Raw genomic sequence first — 25,045 nt, 5'->3', positions numbered from 1 at the left:
ATCAAGCAGGCAGCTTAATCAGGAACTTGATGAATAGAATAGAATTAACCAGGTTGGAAAAGACCTTCAAGATCATCCAGTCCAACCTATCACCCAACACTATCTAAGACTTCTGATAATCAGGCCTCCCTTCAAGACATCTGTCCTTCTTTTCGCCCCTCCCAACAACTTTGGTACTTTTGCTAAGTCCCATCAGATTTGACTGACGGCCTCAAGCTCTGAGATTATTACACTTCTAGAGGTTTTGTGAAATATCAGGAGCTCACTTGAAGAGAAAGAGCCAGACTTCCACTCCTTTGAGAACAGGCAGCTTTAACTGTGTCTTGTGGATATTGCATAAGTCATCTGACTTATCCCAAGTGATACCTCATATCTCAGCTGATACCTTGATACCATGAGAGAGATCAAGACAGTACAGTTCATAGTGTCTTTGAGACAACACTGATGGACACTTTAGATGGCAAATGCAGCTTGATCCTTTTGTTTATAAAAAAAAAAAAAAAAAAGATTTATTTAAGTTTTGAACTCATTTGACTCACCAAACCAAATTATTCCTTAGTTCCACATTTCAGCTCATCTTGAACTCATGGTCAACCCCTGTGAAGTAGACTATCTGTTAATGCTGGTATTGGTAGAGAACTACAGGCTGTTTTTTCCTGCAGCCTAGGCCATCCATGACAGTTTTGCATGAACTTAAACAAAAGACAATAAACTGCATAGCAAAATTAAATATGTTTTAAAATTATTAAATTATTAATAAAATTATTATTATAAAATACTATAAAAATATACAATTATTTATATTATAAAATTATTGTTATTAAATTATTTAATTATTAAATGAACTTTCTGTTCCCTCCCCAGTACATAATGGAGTCTTCTTAGCCTCATAGTAATGTGACAAAAAAAGGAAAAGAAAATTAAGCTAGGGCCAGTGCTGTGGCAAATCCATAGAATAGAATAGAATAGAATAGAATAGAATAGAATAGAATAGAATAGAATAGAATAGAATAGAATAGACCAGACCAGGTTGGAAGAGACATTCAAGATCACTGTGTCCAACCTATCATCCAACACCACCTAATCAACTAAACCATGCAACGAAGCACCTCATCAAGCCTCCTCCTGAACACCTCCAGTGACTCCACCACCTCCTCAGGCAGCCCATTCCAATGGGCAATCACTCTCTCTGTGTAGAACTTCCTCCTAACCTCCAGCCTAAACCTCCCCTGGCGCAGCCAGACACTGTGTCCTCTTGTTCTGGTGCTGGTTGCCTGGGAGATGAGACCTTCAGAACCTGCTGATTGCCAGTGCAATGCCCCCTCCCTGGCCTATCCTGGCCTTCTAGTTGTGACAAAACTAGCAGCTGCTTAGAAAAACAAGCTGAAGAACAGAGATAACAGCACCTGAATGCTACATGAATAAGGAATTGTGGTAGCTTCCTTTAACAATATAAACCAATTATTTTCTTCTGGCTCTGTTTCCCATCTTAAAAAAGATTAGTCAAAGGGTAATGTGGGATTATGGAATTAGCCTTTCACCTCTGACAAAGGTAAGTTCAAATATTAGTCTGGGTCATGAATGAAAATCACACACAGAATCACATAATGTTAGGGGTTGGGTTTCATTCCAGCCTGGTGCTTATATGTTAGCAAAGCACAACAAAAATTGGCAGAACAGACCCAGCAGTGGAACAGCAACAGTAGTTTGCATACAAGCACACACAGGAAATGGCCATATGTACTTACTTACCCTAAAGAATAAGGTAGGTAGAATTAGTGAGTACATTTAGAGATAAGATGGCTTTGAAATGCTGACATCCAATGCTGGCAGCACAACAAAATGGACACTCTCCTTTGGAAGCAGGTCCCTCCTTAAGGTTGAAATGTACCCAGCCTGAAGGCCCTTCTCAGTCCCCACCTATTTTTGCTTAATCTATTTAAAGTCTCAAAACCAGGTGACTCTCTTTATTGACAACTCACGGCAAAAGAATCCTGTTTATGTGCCATGGAATTTCAATGTGACTACAACACCAATAAATTATTGAGAACGAGCTCACAGATGTCATTTGATGGACAATTAGCAGTAGGAAAATAGGGTTAGAAAATAATGGGGGGGAAAAAAAGAAAGAGAGAACTGCTTGAAAAATAATTGGATAGAAATAGCAGCAGTATAGAAGTCAAAACTCCAGCTTCTGCCATGGTATTGTTGATGACACCAAGCTGGGGACAGGAGTTGATCTGTTAGAGGGTGGAGAGGCTTTGCAGAGAGACCTCGAGAGGCTGGACAGATGGGCAGAGGCCAAGGGCAGGAGATTGAACACATCCAAGTGCCGAGTTCTGCACATCGGCCACAACAACCCCATGCAGAGATACAGGCTGGGATCAGAGTGGCTGAGAGCAGCCAGGCAGAGAGGGACCTGGGGGTGCTGGTTGATGTAGGCTGAAAATGAGCCTGCAGTGTGCCCAGGTGGCCAGGAGGGCCAATGGCATCCTGGCCTGCATTAAGAACAGTGTGGCCAGCAGGAGCAGGGAGGTCATTCTGCCCCTGTACACTGCACTGGCTAGGCCAGACCTCGAGGACTGTGTCCAGTTCTGGGCCCCTCAGTTTAGGAAGGAGGTTGACTTGCTGGAACGAGTCCAGAGAAGGGCAACGAAGTTGGTGGGGGGTTTGGAACACAGCCCTGTGAGGAGAGACTGAGGGAGCTGGGGTTGCTTAGCCTGGAGAGGAGGAGACTCAGGAGTGACCTTATTGCTCTCTACAACTACCCGAAGGGGGGTTGTAAACAGGCAGAGGTTGGTCTCTTCTCCCCAGGCAGCCAGCACCAGAACAAGAGGACACAGTCTGAGGCTGCACCAGGGGAAGTTCAGGCTGGAGGTCAGGAGGAAGTTCTACACAGAGAGAGTGATTGCCCATTGGAATGGACTGCCTGGGGAGGTGGTGGAGTCGCCGTCACTGGAGGTGTCAGGAGGAGACTTGACAGGGTGCTTGGTGCCATGGGTTAGTTGATTAGGTGGTGTTGGATGATAGGTTGGACAAGATGATCTTGAAGGTCTCTTCCAACCTGGTCTGGTCTATTCTATTCTATTCTATTCTATTCTATTCTATTCTATTCTATTCTATTCTATTCTATTCTATTCACCATGAAGACATCCAACTCAAATTGAAATAGTTAAAAGTAGGATCATTGGAAAACTGTGTGTTAGATCTAAGTTCTCTTTGCTCTTGCAGAAACATGTGCTTCTTGTAGAAATGTGTGCTGACATAACAAACATAGATGAGACATAATTTCTTCTTCTATTCTACAAGAATATGCAAAATTAAAGACATGTCACCAACAGGAACCTCTGCCTTGGAATTTCGCTCAGCTCGTGACAAATTTTGACGTCCATGATCAATTAAAGATAAGGTTCCCTCAGAAAATCAAAGCAGCAAAACACAGAAAACAATGCACATGAATGTATTTCAAGGAAGCAGTCATTTGTCTTCAGAATTAAAAGGAAAAAATAGATAAAAATGCAGACAAGAGAGTACAGCCTCCGGCAGGCAGAGCAGTGCATGGAATATTTAATTGTTCCACCATCCAGGCAATCCTTGGTCTTACCCTGCAACACAAATATGGTTTGCCTTAGATTGCTTTCAAAAAGAAAACACAGAACACTTTCCTAGATACAGGTTAGAAGAATGTTTCCAAAAAGTTAGCAATGCAACCATGAAGAACACACCATTTTCCTTAAGGTGGAGGTGATGAAATGCCTTCCTGCCACAATCAGTTACTTCATGTTAACCATAAGAAGGAATCAGGCCCAGCCAGCATGGATTTAGGAGGGGCAGGTCCTGCCCAACCACCCTGATCTCCTTCTATGATCAGTTGACTGCCTGGTGGATGTGGGGCAGGCTGTGGATGTAGTCCACCTGGGCTTCAGCAAGGCCTTTGATACCGTCCCCCATAGCAAACTCCTGGCCAAGCTGTCAGCCCATGGCTTGGACAGCGGCACTCTGTGCTAGGCTAGGAACTGGCTGGAGGCTGAACCCAGAGAGTGGTGGTGAATGGTGCCAGTGTCAGCTGGCAGCCAGTCACTAGTGTGTCCCCCAGGGATCAGTGTTGGACCCCATCCTGTTCAATACCTTTACTGATGATCTGGATGAGGGGGATTGAGTCCATCATCAGTAAATTTGCAGATTACACCAAGCTGGGGGCAGGTGTTGATGTGTTAGAGGATAGCAGGGCTCTGCAGAGGGATCTTGACAGGCTGGACAGATGGGCAGAGTCCAAGGGCAGGAGATTTAACACATCTAAGTGCTGGGTTCTACACATTGGCCACAACCACCCCGTGCAGTGCTACAGACTGGGGGCAGAGTGGTTGGAGAGCAGCCAGGCAGAGAGGGACCTGGGGGTAGTGATTGTCTGTAGGCTGAGCATGAGCCAGCAGCGTGCCCAGGTAGCCAGGAAGGTCAATGGCATTCTGGCCTGCATCAGGAATAGTGTGGCTAGCAGGAGCAGGGAGGTCATTCTGCCCCTGGACTCAGCACTGGTTAGGGCCACACCTTGAATCCTGTGTCCAGTTCTGGGCCCCTCAGTTTAGGAAAGACGTTGAGTTGCTGGAAGGTGTCCAGAGAAGGGGCAACAAAGTTGGGGAGGGGTTTGGAGCACAAGCCTTATGAGGGGAGGCTGAGGGAGCTGGGGTTGCTTAGGCCTGGAGAAGAGGAGGCTCAGGGGAGACCTTATTGCTCTCTACAACTACCTGAAGGGAGGTTGTAGACAGGTGGGGGTTGGTCTCTTCTCCCAGGCAACCAGCACCAGAACAAGAGGACACAGTCTCAGGCTGCGCCAGGGGAGGTTTAGGCTGGATGTTAGGAAGAAGCTCTTCCCAGAAAGAGTGATTAGCCATTGGAATGTGCTGCCCAGGGAGGTGGTGGATTTGCCATCACTGGAGGTGTTTAAGGAGAGACTGGATGGGGTGCTTTTTGCCATGGTTGAGTTGATTAGATGGTGTTGGGTGCTAGGTTGGACTGGACAATCTCAAAGGTCTTTTCCAACCTGGTTAATTCTGTATTCTGTATAACAGTCAATAGGGTTAACACCCATGTCACTTTCCAAGGAAATGTCATTAATTTGAAATAAGGCTATGAAAAATCTAAGAGAATCTATAGATGGTTTAATGCAATTTAAATCAATCACGGTAAAAAGTAAATAATATTAACATTGACAACTTATCCTTTCATAGGTAACTCTAAATAGTAATTCAGACCTATGTTACTGATATAAATGGAGTGTGAGTTCAGAAGAAGAACCTACTCTTTACAGGTTGCTGTGGTGTTTTGGTTCCTACCTACTTGTTTTCCTACTGTCAAATGCCAGTGCAGCCACAAAAGACAGACTGTTGTTACAGAGCCAGCAACACTGATTTTATTTCACATTCCATAGCATGCTCATACTTTAGGCCAAGTTCAGGCCATAACTTTCTCATTTTTCTCTAAATCACTTGGCACACCTTTTGGGAGCTATAAAGCAAAATGAGTGATGATACCTAACAATTTTTTGTGGCAGGGAAAATATATAGCGTTCCTCTTGTGTGGACAAACTGCAGACATGGAGAATGCCAGAAGCAAAGCCTACCTTGAGAAGTCACATTTATGCTCAGGGACAGTTTAAGCATTTGACAAACAGTTAAAGATAAATCTTGCAGTAATAACAGACCACAAATTGGTACATTTCTACTAAAAGCACTTATACAGACTCTGGAAAAATGCCCAGAAACAGCCTGAGGCATGAAAATAAATGATAATATCTGTAAGTTTTCCATAATAAGTCAGTAAGACTAGAGTAGTATATAGATAACAGGCAGCAAGGATACCAACCGAAAAGGGAAATTGGAACAGAGGTAGATAAAGGGTGTAAAGCAAAAAACTCTTCGTAAAGGTGGATTATTATTCACTGCAGAAACATCCTTCTTTTGCACTGATAAATACAGAAAACAAACGTTTCCTTGGATAAACTTCCTTTAAATTTCTGGGGAAGAGAAAAGAAAAGAAAAGAAAAGAAAAGAAAAGAAAAGAAAAGAAAAGAAAAGAAAAGAAAAGAAAAGAAAAGAAAAGAAAAGAAAAGAAAAGAAAAGAAAAGAAAAGAAAAGAAAAGAAAAGAAAAGAAAAGAAAAGAAAAGAAAAGAAAAGAAAAGAAAAGAAAAGAGAAAAGAAAAGAAAAGAAAAGAAAAAGAAAAGAGAAAAGAAAAGAAAGTAAAAGAAGAAAAGAAAAGAAAGGAAAAGGGAAGGGAAGGGAAGAGAAGGAGAAGGGAAGGGAAGGGAAGGGAAGGGAAGGGAAGGGAAGGGAAGGGAAGGGAAGGGAAGGGAAGGGAAGGGAAGGGAAGGGAAAGGGAAGGGAAGGAAGGGAAGGGAAGGGAAGGGAAGGGAAGGGAAGGAAGGGAAGGGAAGGGAAGGGAAGGGAAGGGAAGGGAAGGGAAGGGAAGGGAAGGGAAGGGAAGGGAAGGGAAGGGAAGGGGGAAGGGAAGGGAAGGGGGAAGGGAAGGGGAAAGGGAAAAGGGAAAGGGAAAGGAGAAAGGGAAAGGGAAAGGGAAAGGGAAAGAGAGAAGGGGAAGAGAGAAGGGGAAGAGAGGGAGAAGAACAGAAAGAGAAAGAAAGAGAAGGAGAAGGAGAAGGAGAAGGAGAAGGAGAAGGAGAAGGAGAAGGAGAAGGAGAAGGAGAAGGAGAAGGAGAAGGAATCAAGTAAACTTTTGCTTCCATCATGAACCATCCTGTTCTGTCAAGTGTGCAATCATTGCATTCCCAGGGTGGAACTGCAAAATAACTATTCAGGAGAGGTAATTCTCCAAAGATAGTCCTTCACAGCCATGAAGCTGTGATAACTCCATCTGTAGTTCTGTAGTTTGACAAGGATGCTTTCCACATTGCCTACATTAGACAGAAAGCAACTGAGATTGTTTTTAAAATTGGTGTTGAGTAAGACTGGTGCAAAAAAAAAACCCACGTGCACATTACTATGTTAATTCCAGACAAGTCTACTTTAGTATATCTAAAATTAAATCAGGAATACATCAAAGATGAACAACAACAAACTATACTACTATGGAAAAAGACATCCATACAGTAATTTGTAGTATTTTGATTACACCAGTGCACATTTGTGTAGAGGTTAAGTCTCAAAGTAGTGTGCCATAATAATTTGCTATTAGAAAGGGCAGAAACTTAGCCATTTATCCACATTAACAAGGCAGACTATCTCAAGATTCAATTCATGAAAAACTAAGGGGCCTACTTTCCTCTCTCTTCAACAGACATTAAGGACAGCTACTCAGTAGCCTCGCCTGCAGATGTAGCTCCTGCATCATTGTCCAAAGTGGGGCAAAACCTGGAAGCAGTGCAATGATCCATTGTGGTCTGGCTGGCCTGAAAAGCAGGACACAAAACCCGTCTGAGTTATGCCTGCTGTAAACAGCCCTAATTGTCAGCATATGCTGTGTGGCCCCACTAATACACCAGTAATTGTGCCAGCCGTGCTGGAAGCCAAGCACAGAGACCGGTGGGGTCTGTCCTCTGTCAAATGTGCCTTATTTATTTAATGCAAATGAGCATATGGCTTCTGCGGGAACCCAAATTATACTGTGTGTTTCAAAATCAGTTTCAGAGTGAGGTCCATCGATGCCCTCTTGCTGCTCCTGCAGCCGGAATGGAAAAACCTCTGAAACGCACCAGCCGACCCTTGTTTAGGACATGTCCTGCCCGGGGCTTTTGCAGTCACCTCCCTACGGAGACGTTCTTAGTCCGGACAGACTGCTTAGCTCCAACAAGAAACACAAAGCCACGGCAGTATACGAGTAAATAAAACCTTTTCAGATGTGTAGCCCATACTAAAGGAAGGAATGTATTAGAGACGCCAGTCCGGATGCATCGAGCGTCCGCAGGCAGCGAGGGGAAAGCGGGTTCCTGGCCTTGTGCTGTACTGGACACAGTGGATAGAGCCTCGGGGCAAAACCAAACCAAACCAAACCCAAAACCCCCCAACAATCTTCAAGTTTCCCCGCCGCGGAAGGCGGAGGCTTCCGACCGAGCCCGGCGGCTGGCAGGCGGCTGCAGGCGGGGGCGGTCGGGGGCTGCCACGGGAAAAGCGCCGAGGGAGCCGAGAGCTGCCTTGCCGCCGCCCCGCCCCCGGCGGCCGCCCCCCCGGGCTCTCCAACCACGCAAGCCGTCACTGGGGATGACCGAGTTCGGCCGCCGCCTCCGCTGCCCGTGGGCGCTTCCCCTCAGCAGCGCTCGGGTGCTCTCCCACCACCCGACAATCCCCTTCTCCACGACAACCACCCCCACCTCCTCCCACGGGAGCCGCGCATTGGGGCGGTGCCCCGCGAAGTGCCCGCCCTCGGGCTGTCCCGTGTCGCCTCGGGGGACGCCAATCCTGGCCTTGCCCCCAGTCCTGCCCCCAACACCGCCCCTACCCTCAGACCCGGACCCAGCCCCGCCCCGGCAGCTCTACGGGCAGCGGGAGGGGCACGGCGGCGGGCAGCGGGAGGGGCACGGCGGCGGGCAGCGGGCGGGGCATGGCGCCCGGCGCGGCCGTTAAAAGCCTTCCCGCCCTCCCGCACAGCCAGTCGCTGCGGTGCCGCTGGGGCCGCGGCAGGTTCTCGCGTGGGCGCCGCCGGAGCGCAGCGCTGGGTGTCAGCGATGCTGGAGAATGGCTCCCTGAGGAACTGCTGCGATCCGGGCGGGCGAGGCCGCTTCGGTTTGGCGGAGAGGGAGGCGGCGGGCGCCCCGCGGCCCGCCTGGGTAGTGCCGGTGCTCTCCAGCGTGCTGATCTTCACCACCGTGGTGGACATCTTGGGCAACCTGCTGGTCATCATCTCCGTCTTCAAGAACCGCAAGCTCAGGAACTCAGGTAAGGGCTCTAGCCCCGGCACCCGCCTAGGCGGCAACAGGCGGTAAGGAGCTCCTAGAGCCCCAGGGGCTCCCTGGTCTCCGCTTCTAGCTACCCTGAGGAGACCAGTCCGCTTTTGGAGTCCAGGCGGGCCACCTGCTAACAGCAGGGGACAACAGCGTCCCCCTCTATCGGTGCTTGCTCTATCCCGTGTGCAGGGACCTCTCTCCAAACGCTCAGTCCTGTGGCAGTCCTTGCTAGTTCGCTGCCCCTGAGCTCCCCTTGGCTTCTGCGCCCTTCCCCTGGCCCTGGAAGGCAAAATGCAGGTCATTAAGTGCCTCTAAAGAGGTATTATGTAGTCTCTGTGGAAATACTGATAAGGGGAATCGGTGCCGGTACTGGAGACAAAGAGCGTGCCCAAAACCAGGGGAAGAAAGAAGGAACTTTAAAACTTGCTTAAGAGTACGCCTGAGGACGAAGTGCTGCGCGTGTGGGGAAGCGGCTCAGCAGCGCTCCGGAGTCTTCACCAGAGTTCACAACAGCCCTGCACGATACCGTCTTTCTTCTCTCCTCACCGAATACCCTTCAACCAGAAAGCCGCGAATAAAGTGGGCTGTTTTTATTGAATCATGTCTGTAGTTGTTTTTCTTTGTGTGTGCTAAAATGTGGCGCTGCGTGTTTTGTTTGCTAAACTTAACTTGCCTTCTCATCTTTGCCGGGCTAGTTACACGTGTCTCAAACTACGAAACTCTAGATAGCAACAACTGCGCCTCTCTCCAGCCAGCTTCTTACCTGATGCGCGCATGTCCCACTGTGTGCGGACACCCTCTCCCCACTCGCCCTGCTCATGCAGTCGGCTGCAGTCTGCTGGTAGTTGCCTGATGCGCAGAGGTCGGAGACTTTCGGGTACCGGTGCAGTATAAGTTGTTTTCCCCCGAAATAGTGGTGTATCTACTAAAATTCTTGTAGTATCGACAAGTCTCCTTTAATCCGAGTCCACAAAACTTTGCTGAAAGCTGAGGGAAGTCAGAAGCACAGCGTCCTCAGCTCGGAGTAAACCACCGTGTTGGTCCGGCTCCACACCCGACAGGTGGCGGGGCACTTCCTCACCGAGGGGAAGGAGAACTGCGGGCTTGTGTGGCCTGGGTAGGGTTTGCTTGTTATGTGGTTTTGTTTAACGGGTGTCCCTGTCCGAGCGCTGTCGTGTTTCATACGCAGTGAACAGTGCTCCTCCTAACTGGAGGCAGGCACTCATTCGCCCTTAAGTTAAATGATGCTTGGGAACAGCAGCAGTTTATGGAGCTTCCTTTTCCCTAATCATTACACAGCATGTGAAGGATGCCGGCGGGTCCCATTTACGTGGGATCACACCCCACGGAGCAGCGCCGAACCTGAGAACGTCTGGAAGTGCGGCTCGGGTGAGCTAGGGTAGAGACTGGAAGGGAGCTGCTGGGGACAGCAGGCGCAGTCCACTGGGCTGTACTGGGGCAGTACATTTAAAAGAGCCAAGCCGCTACCTACAGTAGCAAAGCCGCATGGAGGTCGGTAAAGCTTTACCCCCTGCCGAGGGGGCCGAGGAAGGCGCCATCCCCCGGCAGCCAGCAGGGCCGGGACCGGAGCTCTCGTTTCCTGGTCGGGGGCCGTGGCCGCCGAGCCAGCGGCAGGACCTGACGGTGGAGCGGTGCCGGGCGCGCCGCCGCGGCGGGAGCTCTCTCCCTCGGCTCCCCGCGGGTGTCACCAGCGCCCTCCCGGGTCCCTCGGCGCCGGGGAAAGCGCGTTCCTGGAGGAGCGAGCGCGTCGCTGGACGCCGCGGCCGAAGGGGGAGCAGGAGAGAGGCTTCTTCTGAACCGCTTCGTGAGCCCAAACGACATCGACGGGAGGGTTTGCAGTAGAAGAGAAAGTTTCAAGATAGTGATCAAAGACCTTTGCAATAAGATGTGGTCTTCTTATCTAATTAAAATTAATCTAGCTGATGTCCTCCTAGGATCATTTGAAGAAACTTGATGAATTTCAGCAAGGGCAAACACAGTCTTGCACCGGGGAAGGAACAGCTCCATGCACCAGTATAGGTTGAGGATGGACCTGCTGGAGAGTAGTGATGGCAAAAGGGACCTGGGGTGGATGTAATGAGCCAGCAATGTGCTCTTGTGGTCAGGAAGGCCAATGCAATTCTGGGATGGATTAGAAGGGGTGTGACCAGTAGGTCAAGAGAGGTTCTCCTCCCCCTCTACTCTGAGGCCCCTCAGTTCAAGAAAGACAGTGAACTACTTGAAAGAGTCCAGCGCAGATCCACGAGACGATTAAGGGAGTGGAACATCTTCTGTATGGGGAGAGACTGAGGGACCTGGGGCTCTTTAGCTTGGAGAAGAGGAGACTGAGGCCCCATCCCTGGGGGTGTTTAAGACCAGGCTGGATGAGGCTCTGGCCAACCTGATGTAGTGTGGGGTGTCCCTGCCCATGGCAGGGGGGTTGGAACTAGATGATCCTTGTGGTCCCTTCCAACCCTGAATGAAACTATGAAACTATGAAACTATGTTTATGTAAAGGGTGAGGCTTGAGCAGATGGAGCCAGGCTCTTCTCAGTTGTGCCCAATGACAGGACAAGAGGCAATAGATGGAATTTGAGGCATAGGAAGTTTCATGTAAATATGAGGGAAAATTTTTTCACTGTGAGGGTGACAGAGCCCTAGAACAGGCTGCCCAGGGGAGTTGTGGAGTCTCCTTCTCTGGAGATATTCAAAACTCACCTTGATGTGTTTCTGTGTAATCTGGTGTAGGTGATCCTGCTCTGGCAGGGAGGTTGGACTAGATGATCTTTGGAAGTCCCTTCCAGCCCCTGAAATTCTGTGATTCTGTGATCATCCTTAATGTGATGTCACTGACCCAGTCCCAAGAATCCCTTCATATTTGGTATGTACTGTGAAGAATTACAGGCAGTTCCTTCTGCATAATCTTTGTAAGATTAAGTATCTTTTAAATTCCCAGTTCTTAATTTTCTATCAGGGTGAGACAGAGGATAGTTTTGTAACTGTCCATAGAGATCTTTCCAGATACAGTTTCTTAAGGGGCAAGTGGAGTGGAAGAGGATTGCAAGCTGGAGGGAGTGAAGGAGGGAATGGGAAGGTGGTGGAAAACTAAGGCAGTGGTTAGGAGCCCTTAATCTCCAAGAAAGAAAGATGGGCAAGCAAGTGGATTTAGAAGTGTTCCTTTCTGAGCAAAGAGCAAAGGGCATAGATGTGGTAGAAAGTGAAATGGTGAGGATAAATGTCATGAAAGGAGTGCAACTTGTAATAAGGTGTGTCAAGATGAAGCTAGTGGAAAAATAGAAACAAGAGATAGGGAGTTCAAAAAGAGAAAGTTTCCAAAAGGGAAAGGAAGAGCTACAGCAACATGAATGCTCAATTCTCTTCAAAGAAGGTAATGAAAGATTTTCTTGGTTAAGGGTGAGAGTTTGGGACTTCAGACAAGCCACAGGTGTCTGAGGAATAACTTACACAGCTCTGCCCACTTCTGGTACAGATTTTTCCCTTCAGAAATCAAAACAAGGCCTTAGCACATTTCCAGGATTTATCAACACTATTCTGTGCTAGGTTATACAGAGACAGCTGATAATTGCCAACAATGTAATTGTGTATCACACTCCATAAAATTAAAGCATGATCAAAAGCAAATCTATTTTAATACTGATATATAAGATGAGACACGAGTCTGGAGTAAATTGAAATGACCCTTTAGCCTTCGTGTTGGTAAGTATTGTGTTCAGCAGGAGAGAAATGGAGAGTGGGTAGCATTGGTGCTTTTAGAGATTGCTCATTCACTTCTGAAACAGTGGGAATTTTGCCAACCTTTCAACAGAAGGATTGTTTCTTAGCCTACAGAAGCCTCTTTCCCACGTTTAAATTTGGGGTTGGAGGGGGAGGGGAAATTTATGGAGGCTTTTCCAAGAAATGCATAGCATAATTGGTATGAATCAACATGCTTGTCTCTGTACATGACGGCACTCAATCTTCCTGTGAGAGGCTGAGCAGCTTCTAATCTCTAAAACTGATTTAATCTACAGAAATGAATGCTTTTATCATTTCTAATTTGTTTATGGAAATAACAAAATAAATTAGCTTGTCTTTGAAATGTCAAGTGTGCTCTGAATTCTCAAAAGTTACTAATAATTTTAAGTGTCTTCAGTTAAGCACACCCAGCTGAGGGCAGCTTTTAATGCGTTCGACTTTGGAAGTGCTGATGTTTACATGTGCTCAACAACAACTGCTGCGTGTTCAGGTACCCTGAAGGTGCATCAAGTCAATCAAAACCACTAACTGCCTTTAAGAATTTCAGGATACATTTGTAGAGCAATAGCTGTAATTGTTAGGGGCTGGGGTAAAAATCAAGTAAAGGAGCACTTGAGAAGGTGGGAGCTGGCAAGGCATCTTGAATAGAAGGGAGATAAAGCAACCCCATTTGTATTTCATTTGTCCTCAAGCCAGCATAAAATCAGTGAGAAGTGAGAATTAGACACTTTAACTCAAGAGTGGTGAGGACTTGGGAGCCTTTGACTCTTGGCAGAAGGCCTAATATTAGCCTTGGTCCACTGCCAAAGAGTACATTAGGAGAAGGTGATATTTTTAGTGCGTTGTGTCAATCCTCTTCACTCTCTCCACTACTGTTCTGTATGTAGCAGCTAACACATCACGAGGAGACCCTGATTTCCATTTCAATGGCAAGGTGCTGTTACAACAACAGCTAAATAAATATTTAGGCTTCTTCTACCTGCAAGAACATGGGTGTATTTGCACATGAAGTTCCAACTGCAGAGATGCACAAGACTTCCCAAAGTTGGCAAATTAAATGTTCCTGCACATGGAATTGTAATCTTGGTACTCATTTGTCTACTAAATTAGCGTGTTTGCCAATATAACCAAATCTTGTACTCATTGTCCATGCTGTTTCCCTTTCCATAGCCTTCCCTTCATATTTCTCTAGTACAGCCAAGGGTATGTTTTCTACTTTGTTATATGTAATTTTCAGTTATTCTTCTTTGGCCACACTGGTTTTCTTTCTCTTCTTTACTCTACCCATGCTATTATTACTGTCCACTGGGGCAGGGGACAGTTGTCTCCTGAGATAGAATTCATATCTTAGAAGACTACAATGGAGATAACTTGATTCTGAACTTCCTCCCTTGGGATCCCTTGATAATCAATGTAGAAAAATAAGCATTTTCAGGGCTTAGTTAATGTAAGTTACTTTTGATATTTACATGGAGATGGCATGATTTGGTACATAAGATGGTTTAATTTTTCCCACTAAAACCAAATAGAATCAAATGAGGCTATCTCAATGTAGTCACCTACATTTAGGTGAGAAGTCAGCATACAAAGTCAGAAGTCATTTTTCTTGTAATGTGTCAAGCTCCATTTCTAAATTTGATAGGGAATACAGAATCACAGAATGGGTTTGGTTGGAAGGTACCATGGGCATATAAACCTTCAGGCTCCTTGGATGGTCTTGAGATTGATCTTCTCCTACAGTGGATGGTGGTTCATTCTTCCAGTCCCTGCCTTCGCCTTCTGTGACTTAAATGTTGTGGCTGGAGCACTTTACAGAGAAGATTGGGGCAAAGAAGTCATTAAGTACTTCAGCCTTCTCCATGTCCCAGGTAAGCAGGTGTCCAAGGTCATTCTGGAGAGGGCCTACCTTTTCCCTGTTATCACTGACATAGCTATAGAAGTTTTTCTGTTTGCCCTTGACATTCCCAGACAGATTTAGTTCTACCAGGCCTTTGGTTTTTTTAACCTTGTCCCTGGCTACTTGGACAATATCTTTCCCACCCTACTTGTCCTTGGCTTCCACCTTCTGTTCCTGAGTTTGTCCAGTAACTCTTCATTCATCCATGCCAGGCTGCTGGCATTTTTGCCTGACTTCCTCTTGCTTTTATTGCCTTGCTCCTGAGATTGATTATTAACCAGATTTTTTGGTCCACTCTTGCCTCCAAGGCTTTATCCCATGGTGCTTTACCAAGCAGATTCCTGAAGAGACCAAAGTCTACTTTCCTGATGTACAGGGTATTGAGCTTGCTGGGTGTCTTCCTTCTGCCCTGAGAATCTTGAAGTCTACCATGTCATGGTCCTTGCAGCTAACACTGCCCGTGGGCTTCGCATTCCCCAACAGCTCCTCCCCGGCAGTGAGAACACAGTCCAGTGCAGCATCTCTCCTCACTGGCTCCTTTAATAGCTGGAGAAGGAAATTATCATCAATCCATTGCAAGAGCCTCTTAGATTGGTTACACCCTGCTGTGTTGTCACTCCAACACACAATCAGTGTGTTAGAAGTCCCCTATGATAACCCATGTTTGTGAACATAAGACTGCTCCTATCTGTCTGTAGAGGGCCTTATCTGCTCACCTAGCATATGTGCTCCTAAGACTAGATCTATCTAGACCAACCTCCCAGGTACAGACAATCCAACTCCAGCTTTTATTAAACAATGATGATCAAATTCATTGGTACAGCCACTTTGAATAAGCTCGCATTCAATTTTACTCCATTTGTCTTTGGCTGCATCTTCAATTTTTCTTTTATGCCTAATTTGTTTCTACAGCCTTTCCTACAATTAAGATGAGATTAAGAAGCCCAAATATTTATCCATCCTTTCTTCCTTGTAGCCTTTTCATGACCTCACTACCAGGGCTATGTTAACATATAGACAAATGAACCTTCCAGAAGAGGCAACACTGTTTTAGTTTTCTCATTACAATCCAATTAATTCATGCAAAAAGAAAGAGCAGTTGTCCCAGCAGCATAGCAAGGGAAGAGGGAATGAGCAGTGACATATCCCAGGCAACCAGCACCAGAACAAGAGGACACAGTCTCAAGCTGCACCAGGGGAGGTTTAGGCTAGAGGTGAGGAGAAAGTTCTTCACAGAGAGAGTCGTTAGCCATTAGAATGGGCTGCCCAGGGAGGTGGTGGAGTCACCATCCCTGGAGGTGTTCAAGAGGGGATTGGATGTGGCACTTGAAGCCATGGTCTAGTCATGAGGTCTGTGGTGACAGGTTGGACTCGATGATCCTCAAGGTCTCTTCCAACCTTAGCGATACTGTGATACTGTGATATGAGAACACCACAGCTGCAAAACTGCTGTTTGGGATGCATGTGGGAACCATGCTTTTTGCCACAGTCTGGGTGAACTCAGCACTTCCATACTGGCAGTGAGGACCAGAGAATACGTTCAGCCCCTTTGTACAGGTCCCACGTGTAACTTTCTGTTCTTTCAGAACCTGTGACACTATCTCTGAGACACAGATGCTTAAGCAGTCCTGCCATCAAGTCTATTCAGTCTCTCTGACATTTTTGCTGTATTGTAGATAATTCCTCACCTGCCAGCCTGGCTTGTCCTCAAGCACACCATTATTGTCCTTATTAAAAACTGTAGCAAAACCTTTCTGCAGACCAGCAGCCATTTTAATTGATTTTCAGGTTCCACCTCCCCCAGTGACTCCTCTTCCCTTTTGCCTTTTGTCAATGTGGTGACAGGGCATTTTATTAGTTTTAGAAAGCAAAGGCAAGGGCTTTAAGATTTTTGTCAGTTCCCATTTTATCCATCTTCATGCTCTCTAGAAGTTTTCTTTGGTGGACATAGCTTTTCCTCTTCCCTTTAGCCATATTTCTTGTCCCTGATATCCTTGCTGAGACTTTTCTTCCAGCTAGATCTGGAACTGTTTTCTTTTTTTTTCCTTCCCCCCCCTTCTTTCTCTTTCAGATGCAAGCTCCAGATTATATTTTTTATATCTTTAATATGAAGAAATGTCAAGCTTCCTCCACATTCCAGTCCCTAAGCTCCACAATACACTCTCTTAATTAGCTTCTTTTGTTTATCGAAATGTGCACAACTCCTTCTTAGTTGTGTCTGTTTTGTTTATCCTTCCACTTAATTTAAGCATAATAATCTCATCTGCTTTCAATAGAACATTGTTTTCTGTGACAGGTTCTTCAGGGATATCTTTGTTCTTTATGAAAACAAAGGGGCAGAATATGTTGGCAAATAGACTCTGTGCTGAAGAAATCTACTGGGTGTATGTCCAGAACTCAACAGCCATTAATGTATTTATTATCTTCTTTACATATTATGAGATGTATTGTCCTGTTCTCAAGTTGAATCTGTTTAGTATTTCCTCACCAAACCAGAGGTGATGCCATCCTGCTGCAGGTGTTTACATACCTCCATTCCCCTTGTCTTTACAACTCCTCCCCAGTGTAATTTTGGCTTTTGCCAGCATACCATCCTCTGCCTTTTGATCTCTTATGGAGACTACACACTTTTCTGTTAAAATTTCTCTTCCCTGACCATTGGTGTAATTCCATTCTAACAGATTTATTGCCATAAAGTTTGATTTGAATTTCTCCCTGGTTTTGGATCCCCTATTTTGTTGCATAGATTCTTGGCACTCTTTTGGTGACTGCTGCTTTTTTTATTACCACTCCAGTCAAATGCCTCAGTCTTTGAGCTCCTATTTTCTATATTTGTTACTATCACCTTCCTGAAGCCAAAATTCCCCCTGTCCTGGGTGCTAAATGAAGAAGCTACATGATTCCTTCTCAGGCTCTCTTCCCATCTCTTGATTTCAAGTTCTTTTTATTCACTCTGCCAGCTTCGATTGCAAGCTGGTATCCCATATGCTTAGGTGAAGCCTGCCCATGAAGTTATGAAACCTATTCTTGCAGAATACCTCCAAATGATCAATACTCCAAGTCCTTTTACATCACTTCTAGAACTATTCAGTCATGTGCCCATGGCTCATCTCATACTGCTAATTACTCTTCTCTTCTTGGTGAGGAAAGAGAACAAGTTCATAACCAGGTCTATTCTGTGAGACTTGGTCCAAACAGCAACCAAATGAGAAAATAAATCTTCAAGGATACTTATAAAATATCACTTTTAACTTTGTTAGCCTGTTAATAATTCCAAAAGTAGAAGAACATAGTGAAAAACATAAAAAACAAAGCAAAAAATGGTTATTAATGATTTGCAGATCAGGAAAAGTAACAAAAGAAACATCCTTGAGCAAAAGGAAGTAAACTTTGCAAGAAAAAATGAGAAAGAAAAAGAACAAAAGTGGAACTCAGAGGCCTAAGAATGTTCTAAATGAAAAGAAGTCTAAAGAGTATAGAATTGGAAAATATTATTGAAGCAGGAAGATTATAATGAAATTATCAGCCTAAAGGGACTGAAAGAAGCATTTAGGAGTAGAGAAACATCAAAAAGGAGAAAAATAACTTCTGGATGAGTCTGCAACGTGGGAAATCCTGAGAAGATAAACAGCTACTTCAAAAGCAATAGGAGATGAGTTAATACGACACTGTATACAAAACAATGGATAGCCTTAGAGAACAATCATCCCTTTCACCCCCATCATCTTAGAGAATCATAAAACAAGAGCAAGGACACGTTCAGCATAATCTGGAGATGGAGAATACTAAAATGGAAGTAACTGTCTCAAACACTAAATACATTGTAGAACTCACGAATTTAGTAAATTTAAAGAACTACTGGCACTTCTGTGAATGTATTGAGTGTTCAGAGTCATTCTGACCCTGTACTCAGCACTGGTTAGGCCACACCTTGATTCCTGTGTCCAGTTCTGGGGCCCTCAGTTTAGGGAAGATGTTGAGTTGCTGGACAGAGAAGGGCAACAAGGCTGGGGAGGGGTTTGGAGCACAAGCCACATATGAGGAGAGGCTGAGGGAGCTGGGGCTGCTTAGCCTGGAGAAGAGGAGGCTCAGGGGAGACCTTATTGCTGTCTACAACTACCTGAAGGGAGGTTGTAGGCAGGTAGGGTTTGGTCTCTTCTCCCAGGCAAGCAGCACCAGAACGAGAGGACATAGTCTCAAGCTGCACCAGAGGAAGTTTAGGCTGGAGGTGAGGAGAAAGTTCTTCCCAGAAAGAGTAATTGGCCATTGGAATGTGCTGCCCAGGGAGGTGGTGGAGTCCCCATCATTGGGGGTGTTCAAGAAGGGATTGGATGTGGCACTTGAAGCCATGGTTTAGTTGATTAGATAGTGTTGGATGATAGATTGGACTTGATGATCTCTGAGGTCTTTTCCAACCTGGTCAATTCTATTCTATTCTGTTCTATTCTGTAATGGCTGATGCTGTCAAAAACTGGAGAAAGCAAGGAATGCATTAGTAACTGGTATAATTCAAATTCAAGCAACTAATTATTAAGCCAAAATTGCAATCTGAGGCAGGTTATTCTACAGCTATAGAGTACTTTGTATTCTCCTTTGAAGCACCTGGCAATACCATATTGGCTGATAGCTCTCAATTATAATTTTCTATTGTCCTGTAAAGGAAGTGATCAATTTATTGATAAGTGAATAGGAAGTGTACTGCCAAGATCAGTTTTGAGACATTTTTATTTTAGAATATAATCTAAATTCTGTTCCACTTGGTAAATGGAGCTATTGATGTGCTTATCTTTAGAGGAAATAGAATGATAAGCATTGAGTTGAAACAGAGAAATAGAAAGGTTTTCTTGAATCTGTAGCAGAAGTGTCTAAGGATATATTTATGTTGTCTATTTCATTTGGTACTCTAGCCGTGTCCTAAGTAAATGAAATCCGAAGGATGATATTATTGTGATGCTTTGCCTAAAACACTGTACCCAAGCTCTCTGTAGTTCCAAGTCTAACAGAGTCACACACTTGTTTTTTTCAGCACAGAGTATGAGTAAGTTCCCTTTCATCTTCCTGAAATATGCAATTCAAACCCTCCAATACTGGAAATTAGCAAGACCTCTTAGTAGCAGTTCCAGTGTGCCTTACCAGAACTCCCTTTGCTGCCAGCTCTCTCCTGGACTCTGACTAGTGTTTATTTGGCAAGATTCACTGACTACATGAGGCATGAGTTCCCTGTGGTAAAGCTCTGTACTTAGATGGACCAGCAGAAGAAATTCAAGGACTCATTGACACAATTAGCTAAAGAGTTAAGAAACCAAATCTACCCACATAGAGCTAGGGAGTTAAGAGGCCAAATATCACATAGAGCTAGGTAAGCTCACTTTGGAAGGCAAGTTTTTTCAGCTGCTGTGACTTCAACCATGCTATTGAGGATGTTACAGGAGACTACATCCATCTCATTAAATCACTGATAACCTATTCTCTGCCTCTAGGTGTAAATTCTACTCCTACTCCAATGCAGACCTATTCTGAGTACCAGTATCTTTGGATATGCTCCAGATATTTCCTTCTTAGAAGTTACATTTTACAAACAGATATTGGTACCATGATGTAGACTGTCAAGTACCTTGCCCTGTTCCCAAGAATGTCCTGGCTTGCATCAGGAATAGTGTGTCCAGCAGGAGCAGGGAGGTCATTCTGCCCCTGTACTCAGCACTGGTTAGGCCACACCTTGATTTCTGTGTCCAGTTCTGGGCCCCTCAGTTTAGGAAAGATGTTGAGTTGCTGGAAGGTGTCCAGAGAAGGGCAACAAAGATGGGGAGAGGTCTGGAGCGCAGCCCTATGAGGAGAGCTGGGGTTGCTTAGCCTGGAGAAGAGGAGGCTCAGAGGAGACCTTCTTGCTATCTACAACTACCTGAAGGGAGGAAGAAATTCTTCACAGAAAGAGTGATTTGCCATTGGAATGTGCTGCCCAGGGAGGTGGTGGAGTAACCATCACTGGAGGTGTTTAGGAAGATACTGGATGGGGTGCTTGGTGCCATGGTTTAGTTGATTAGATGGTGTTGGGTGATAGGTTGGACTCGATGACCTCGAAGGTCTTTTCTAACCTGGCTAATTCTATTCTACTCTAACATATATGAAAATAGCAGTTATCCTGAGCTGATAAAACAAAGCCAATCCTTCCCTTAGTAGAAACGATGAAATGCTATGATAATTTTCATCTTCCTAAAGGACTATCTGAGCAATTGTTCTAGTTTTTTAACTCCCATCTTGCTATGGGCACAAACCAGATTTTCTGACAGGAAAAGCTAACAGAAATATGTCTAGATCACTGTGGATGAAACTCCACTGTCCTTAACAGCAGTGGGTGCTTTGAGATCTTCTGGTTTACTTTACTTTGGTCTCAATACTGATAAGGACTGAGAAGTATCACAGAGTCAGTGTTTTCTTGACATTTCAGCTATTCATGGGCCAGACACATCTTGGGGCTATTCATTCTGGAGACAAGAAGGCTCTGAGGTGACCTTATTGTGGCCTTCCAGTATCTGAAGGGGGTCTACAAGCAGGCTGGGGAGGGACTTCTTAGGATCTCAGGTAGTGATAGGACTAGGGGGAATGGAATGAAGCTGGAGAGGGGGAGATTCAGGCTGGATGTGAGGAGGAAGTTCTTCAGCATGAGAGTGGTGAAGCCCTGGAATGGGTTGTCCAGGGAGGTGGTTGGGACCCCATCCCTGGAGGTGTTTAAGCCCAGGCTGGATGAGGCTCTGGCCAGCCTGATTTAGTGTGAGGTGTGGCAGGGGGGCTGGAACTAGATGATCCTTGTGGTCCCCTCCAAACATGACTGATTCTATGATTCCATGATTCTATATGACAAGGGATAACAAGCCTGAACACATTTATCAAACGACTGGGATCTTGATTGCTGGGATTATTTCTTAATTATTTATTCATTAGAGAGGTATTTTATTATGCTGTTTAATAAACAATGCTTAAATTGTGTCTGAAATTAGAAAAACCACAACCCTTCCCCCAAAATTGCCATTTTTATTTCCAGCTGCTTTTTATGGACTTGGCTCATTGTCAATGTTTTAATACCTGTGTGAAATTTATAACAATATTACATGACACTTCCACAAACATTGTCATTCTTTCTGCTCTATAACAACATCTGTTCATCTGTTGGTTTAGATTACCATATTTGCATAATGAGGGCAACAATTGTTGTCAGAAAAAAAAGAACCCCACGGAGCCACTGGAGCTAGCAGTCTGGCTAAGAGGGAAAATATCTGCATAATACATCAGACTTGCAAATATAATTATCTTAACTAATTATAAGTTCAGAGATAGCATTGAATTGTAAAATACAGCACAGCAAAAGTGATCAAGACCTATAAATGGCATCCTCAAGTCTCTCAGACTCGCTCAAATCCTGCCTGCAGTCCTCAGTGCCCTTGCATTCTGAAGCCAGTGCAATTTTTTTCCCATTGACCCCAGTACACATAGCATTTAATTTGAGTTCAGACAGGGAAAAGGATCTTACATCAGTGCAGGTATTTTTATTTCCTACTTTGTATTCAAGCAAAAATAATCTACTTACTAAATATTATCTGCATAGCTGGTCTTGGGTTTGTTTTAAAGTGCTGCCTGTTCAAGCTACTCGTGTTGTCCAGATCTTGCCCATGGTGAAATTCGTGAGCGTTGTAGACTCTGGGACTCTTTAAAGATGTTCCTGTAAGTCAGCAATTCTATTCAGCTTTTCTTCTAACAATTAAAGAGATGTTCTGTTAAAACATGCTGGTTTGCTTCAAGATAAGTAAAGACATAAAGAGCATTGTTTGGCATCTGGCTGCTGAGAAACAGCCCCTGCTTTACACCTATGTGCAAAATTACTTAATTCCATTATCGACAGGATTAGAGGTCACAAAAATCAGGTGTCGGTCTCTTTACACAAGGAAGATTTGTACACATCCTGAAGGAAAGAGATGTCTTTTCCTGAAGATTTCATACAGGAACCAGCTAAGTATACTATTCAAAGCTCTACCAAAGCTGATAGGCTGGACTCTCTCTAAGGTCTTTTCCAAACTGGTTGATTCTATTCTATTCTATTCTATTCTATTCTATTCTATTCTATTCTATTCTATTCTATTCTATTCTATCCTATCCTATCCTATCCTATCCTATCCTATCCTATCCTATCCTATCCTATCCTATCCTATTCATTTTGATTTGATTCTGTCCTACCCTATCATAGCCTATCCTACCCTATCCTATCTCCAATGTTTTATTCATTAAATATAAACAAATCTGCAAAGGACTGAGAAATAAGTACTTTGGAAACTGTATGAGACTGAGCTATGGACTCCTTCTTTTACCCTCAAACTCTGCCAGTACTACTGAGGCCAGAAGAGCACTTCCAGAAGTTTCAGGTAGAGTTTATTTTCAAGACAGGATTACAAACCTGCAGGTAGCCTCCGCCTCTATGAGTATGTGACATGTTTCCAATTAGTGTCTTGTTCTCAGCTATTACTTTTTAGATTAATTATATCATAGCCTAAGCAAAGATTGACTTAATTAATGGTTGGAAGACAAGCAGTCAATAAAATTGTAGGGTGCCGTAAGAAGGTACCACTTCTGACTCATTAATAAGGTAATGAATAGCTGATGAAGTAACTAATTCTGTAAACCATTTCCAAAACATGAAAGACATGAAAGTAGTTGGTAGTAATCAGCATGGACTTACAAATGTAAAATCATACTTAACCAACCTGATAGCCTATTACAATGACAGTGATTAGCTTGGTGGATGTGAGGAGAGCACTGGATGTCGTTTACTTCAATCTTAGTAAAGGTTTTGGCACTGTCTCCTGTAGCATCTCCATAGACTGACAAAGCAGGGGTTAGATAATTGGGCAGTAAGGTAGTTTGAAACCCAGCAATGACTGGGCATGGAGGAGTTGTGATTAGTGACACAAAGGCCAGCAGGTGGGCAAGCCACTAGTGATGTACCTTACAGGTCAATACTGGGAGCAATACTGTTTATCTTCACCACTCATGACCTGAATGATGTGGCAGAGCCTACCCTCAGCAAGTTCACAGGTGATACAAAGCTGAGAGGAGTGACTGATACTCCAGGAGGTCATGCTGCCATTGAGACAGGCAGGGACAGACCAGAGAAAAGGTCTGACAGGAACCTCATAAAGTTCCACAAAGGGAAGTGCAAGGTCCTGTACCTGGGGAGGAATAACCCCAGGCACCAATATGTGCTGGGAACCATCCATCTGGAAAGCAGCTTGACTGAAAAAGAGCTGGGGTTTCTGATGGACAACAAACTGATCACAAGGATGATTTTTAAAGCATCCCTGTAGCAAAGCAGGCTAACAGCCTCCTGGTTTGCATCAGTGCTGCCAGCAGGCCAAGGAAGGTGATCCTTCCCCTCAGCACTGATAAAGCCACTCCTGGAATTCTATGCCCCATTGTGGGCTCCTTAGTGCAAGAAAGGTTTGGACTTACTGGAATGAAGTCCATTACAGGGTCACTGAAATGATTAGGGGCTTGGAGCATCTCCCAGATCAGGTGAGGCTGAGAGAGCTGTGGCAGTTCATATTGGAGAAGCTCAGGGGATCACTTTAATGTACATATAAATACTTGAAGGGAGGTAGTGAAGAAGACTCAGCCAGACTCTTCTCAGTAGTACCCACTGAGAAGACAAGAAGTAGAGGACAAATTAAAACCTGTGAAATTCCAACTGAATACAGGAAAACTTTTTTCACTGTGTGGATGATTAAACACTGGAGGAAGTGTTGCCCAAGAGTTTGTCAAGACTCTTCGGGGGATACTGAAAACCCAATTGGATACAGTCCTATGCAGCCTGCTTTCACTGACTCAGCATGAGCAGGAGGAGCTGAACGAGATGATCTCAAGAGATCCATTCCAACTTAAAAGAATTTCCAGCATGACACCATAACTTGCTGTGAAATACTTGTATTTTGACATAGCTACTGGTGAAAGATTTTTGTTTGACATGATTGGCAGAACTCTATTAAACAGCACTGGCTTAACAATGCATGGGTAGGCTTTGACTCATCCTGACTTCGGAGGCCCATGGTTTCTGAAAAGCTTGCCTTTTAGAGGGCACATGTTTAAAGATGCTAAATTTCCTTTGCCTTTGATGTGAGCTTTTATTGCTTACTGCCACTAGTTATCCAGGCTTGTATTGCTCCAGTATGGAAAAGACTGAACAGGAAAAGAAATTGAAGCTTGAAATACGTTTGCCTTTGGTAGCATTACATCTGTTAAGCAGGGGATAACTTTTGGATAAATAATTGGAAGAGAATTGTTTGTGTTGGCAGGACTCTGTGTTTTCTGTGTGTAGTGGCACTGAAAGAAATGGGGAGGTAAACTCCCATGAATCTTCTGCAGCACTGTGTCTAGCCTTAACTGAAACTTAAAAGTAGTTTTCCAAAAGAGAAACCAAAGTAGCACACTTTCTCATGCTTGTAATTGCATCAG

The 25,045-nt window shown here is 44.7% G+C and overlaps 1 protein-coding gene across 1 annotated transcript in view; it reads left to right on the top strand.

Annotated features, from left to right (window-relative positions):
• The first annotated feature begins 8,622 nt into the window (after positions 1-8,622).
• Positions 8,623-25,045, top strand: part of MTNR1B (melatonin receptor 1B) — a 34,375-nt gene continuing 17,952 nt past the window's right edge. Inside the window, exon 1 of the mRNA XM_068145731.1 lies at positions 8,623-8,887. Within this exon, the coding sequence (XP_068001832.1) occupies positions 8,677-8,887 (211 nt within the window). The 5' untranslated portion in view covers positions 8,623-8,676. The remainder of the gene's footprint in view (positions 8,888-25,045) is intronic.

This window comes from Melanerpes formicivorus, unplaced genomic scaffold (genome assembly GCF_026170545.1).
Source record: "Melanerpes formicivorus ecotype bairdi unplaced genomic scaffold, bMelFor1.0.p_v2 SCAF_1, whole genome shotgun sequence".
Classification (NCBI taxonomy): Eukaryota; Metazoa; Chordata; class Aves; order Piciformes; family Picidae; genus Melanerpes; species Melanerpes formicivorus.
Note: the sequence above shows the minus strand (reverse complement) of the source record. Positions and strands in the feature narration are given on the sequence as shown.